At 40.9% G+C, this 3,388-nt stretch overlaps 1 gene segment (V, D, J or C); it reads left to right on the top strand.

Annotated features, from left to right (window-relative positions):
• The first annotated feature begins 215 nt into the window (after positions 1 to 215).
• On the top strand, positions 216 to 1,153 carry LOC119087714. The segment is given in 2 exon segments: positions 216 to 324; positions 720 to 1,153. Coding segments are annotated over 2 exon segments (483 nt in total).
• The last annotated feature ends 2,235 nt before the right edge of the window (positions 1,154 to 3,388 follow it).

Below are 3,388 nucleotides of genomic sequence, written 5' to 3'. Positions count from 1 at the left end.
CTGGCATTGCCCAGATTGACAGTTTTAGCATGTTCTTTTCACATGAAGCACCAGATTTTGTTTAGATATTATCACCCCTGACATAGAAAATACTTTATGTGATTTTTTTTCAATAATGAGAAACCTGCAAAACTCTTGCCCTTATCTATACTGCAACAATAACCAAGGCCTTTGCATATAACTCCCTAGGGAGGACCCACCCTTGCTAGTCTCAAATAAAATCTCAATTGTCTTCTTGTGGTGACTGATCAGTCTCCTCAGACTGCCTCCTCAAAATGAAGTTGCCTGTTCTGCTCTTGGTGTTGCTGTTGTTCGGGATTCCTGGTGAGGATAGAGGGGAATGAGAAAGGAGGATGGGTAGGGAGGGTGAACCATGGGTCCCACTGCTGATCACAAGTGTCCTGTCCCTGTATGAAAAGACAGGTCTTTGCTCCAGGATGGGGCCTGTAATATTCATATCTGGGAGATGGAGCTTCCAGATTAGAGAGAATCCATGTTATAATGAAGATTATGATATAGATGGACAGAGATGGAATAAATCATGCCTAGAAGAGCTTTGGGCTTTCATTTCACTTGTTTTGTTTAAGAGGGATTTATAGTGTATAAAGTATTTCATGTTAAAATAAACATCTGTTGAGGTAAATATCAAAAACTGTAATCACAATAATTGTTCATAAAGTTTTTTTTAATAAATTTCCACTTCTCTCTCATCATTTCAGCTTCCAGGAGTGATGTTGTGATGACCCAAACTCCAATCTCCTTGTCTGTCAGCCTTGGAGATCAAGTTTCCATCTCTTGCAGGTCTAGTCAGAGCCTTGTAGATAGTTATGGATACACCTATTTATATTGGTGCCTGCAGAAGCCAGGCCAGCCTCCAAAGCCCCTGATCTATGGGGTTTCCAACCGATATTCTGGTGTGCCAGACAGGTTCAGTGGCAGTGGGTCAGGTACAGACTTCACACTCAAGATCAGCAGAGTAGAGCCTGAGGATTTGGGAGTATATTACTGCTTCCAAGGTTCACATGTTCCTCTCACAGTGATTCAGACCCTAACAAAAACATCTTTGCTTGTGGTGGTCCAACTGCCAAATGTGTTCTTCATTTGTGTGAAACTTAGGAACTCCAGATTACTGGTTGCAGCTGAGGACTTTTGAGCATGAGTGCCTTGACTACAACTCCAAACTAATGTATTTCTGACTTCGTCAACTGCAATAACAATGATATTGCATCTGCATCAAGAGTGGTGAACAGGTGCTCTCTCAGCAAACAGAAGTGACGGGGTGAAGCTTAGTGAAAACTGGATTTGATAATTCTATGTTTCATGTGTTTTTTTTTTTACAGTCGAAGTAATTTTTTAAGCAATTTTATACAACTTAATAAATTCACAGTAGAAAAATTTAATGCATCTAACAGACTGAGGCATATCTTTGAAAGAACTCAGGATTTGTAAATCAAAGAGAAAGTCTCTATTTTAACTTAATGTGAACTGTCAGCCTAATATCCAGCAGCTTGCCATTTTCTTTTTTATTTGTTATGAATCATATTACAGATTCATTAAATCAGTTTTCTTTTCTTTTTTTTTTTGCTGTTCTCTTTAGAATTTTTTTTTATTTTACAATACAATTCAGTTCTACATATCAGCCATGGATTCCCTTGTTCTCCCCCCTCTGGACCCCTCCCCTTCCCCCAGCCACCCCCCATTCCCACCTCCTCCAGGGTCAAAGCCTCCCCAGAGGACTGAGAGGTAGACTCAGTCCAGGCAGGTCCTGTCCTCCTCCCATGCTGAGCCAAGCGACCTGCATAAGCCCCAGGTTTCAAACAGCCAACTCATGCAATGAGCAATGAGCACAGGACCCGGTCGCACTGCCTGGATGCCTCCCAAGGAGATCAAGCCAATCAACTTTCTCACCCATTCAGAGGGCCTGATCCAGTTGGGGCACCCCCAGCCATTGATTCATAGTTCATGTGTTTCTATTCGTTTGGCTGTTTGTCCCTGTGCTTTATCCAACCTTGGTCTCAACAATTCTCGCTCATATAAACCCTCCTCTTTCTTGCTAATTGGACTCCGGAGCTCCATCTGGGGCCTAGCTGTGGATCTCTGCATCCAGTTCCCTCAGTCATTGGATGGGGTTTCTAGCACGACAATTAGGGTGTTTGGCCATCCCATCACCAGAGTAGGTCAGTTCGGCTGTCTCTCGACCACTGCCAGCAATCTAATGTGGGGGTATCTTTGTGGATTTCTGTGGGCCTCTTTAGTCGCTGAAAAAAGAAATGGAAGAAGATATCAGAAAATGGAAAGATCTCCCATGCTCATGGAGAGGCAGGACTAACATAGTAAAAATGGCAATTTTACCAAAAGCAATCTACAGATTCAATGCAATCCCCATCAAAATACCAACACAATTCTTCACAGACCTGGAAAGAATAATACTCAACTTCATATGGAAAAAAAAAAAAAAACAGAATAGCCAAAGAATTCTGTACAATAAAACAACCTCTGGAGGCATCATGATCCCTGACTTCAAGCTCTACTATAGAGCTACAGTAATAAAAACAGCTTGGTACTGGCATAAAACTGACATGTGGACCAATGGAATCGAATTGAAGACCCTGACATTAATCCGCACACCTATGAACATATAATTTTTGACAAAGAAGCCAAAAATGTACAATGGAAAAAAGAAAGCATCTTCAACAAATGGTCCTGGCATAACTTGCTATCAACGTGTAGAAGGCTGCAAATAGATCCATATCTGTCACTGTGCACAAAACTTAAGTCCAAGTGGTTCAAGGACCTCAACATAAATCCAGCTACTCTGAACCTGCTAGAAGAGAAAGTAGGAAGTAGTCTTGAATGCATTGGCATAGGAGATCACTTCCCAAATATAACACCATTAGCACAGACACTGAGAAAAACAATCAATCAATGGGACCTCTTGAAACTGAGAAGCTTTTTAGAGCAAAGGATAATATCATCAAGTGTTTTATTTGAGGTATGAGTGGCTGTGGAAGACAGAATAATTCAGACTTGCATGGAAGCTGTATATATAGCATCTACTGAAGTTTGCAAAACCCAGAATCTATCTCTAGAAGTGGTAGAGGAGGCAGGAATATGGCAAACTACCTTTTCTCACATTTTCTGGTCAAACAACAGAAGCCATCACCAAGCTTTTCAGAGGAGGGAAGATGTGTATTCATCCTGAGGTCAGCACTGAAGAATGAAGAGACTGGATGACCCATGGGAAAAAAAACTAAAAAATAAAGACTAGATGAGGGCCTGTCACTATTCACCCCCTGTACCCAATATTAATATTTTTATTTCATTTAATAAATTATTTCATTTAAAATGTGAATATAAACTCTTTAGTTCCCCCCCAAAAAAGACACAG

The sequence above is a fragment of the Peromyscus leucopus genome, chromosome 3 (genome assembly GCF_004664715.2).
Source record: "Peromyscus leucopus breed LL Stock chromosome 3, UCI_PerLeu_2.1, whole genome shotgun sequence".
Taxonomy (NCBI): domain Eukaryota; kingdom Metazoa; phylum Chordata; class Mammalia; order Rodentia; family Cricetidae; genus Peromyscus; species Peromyscus leucopus.
This window is presented reverse-complemented; position numbering and strand designations above follow the sequence as displayed.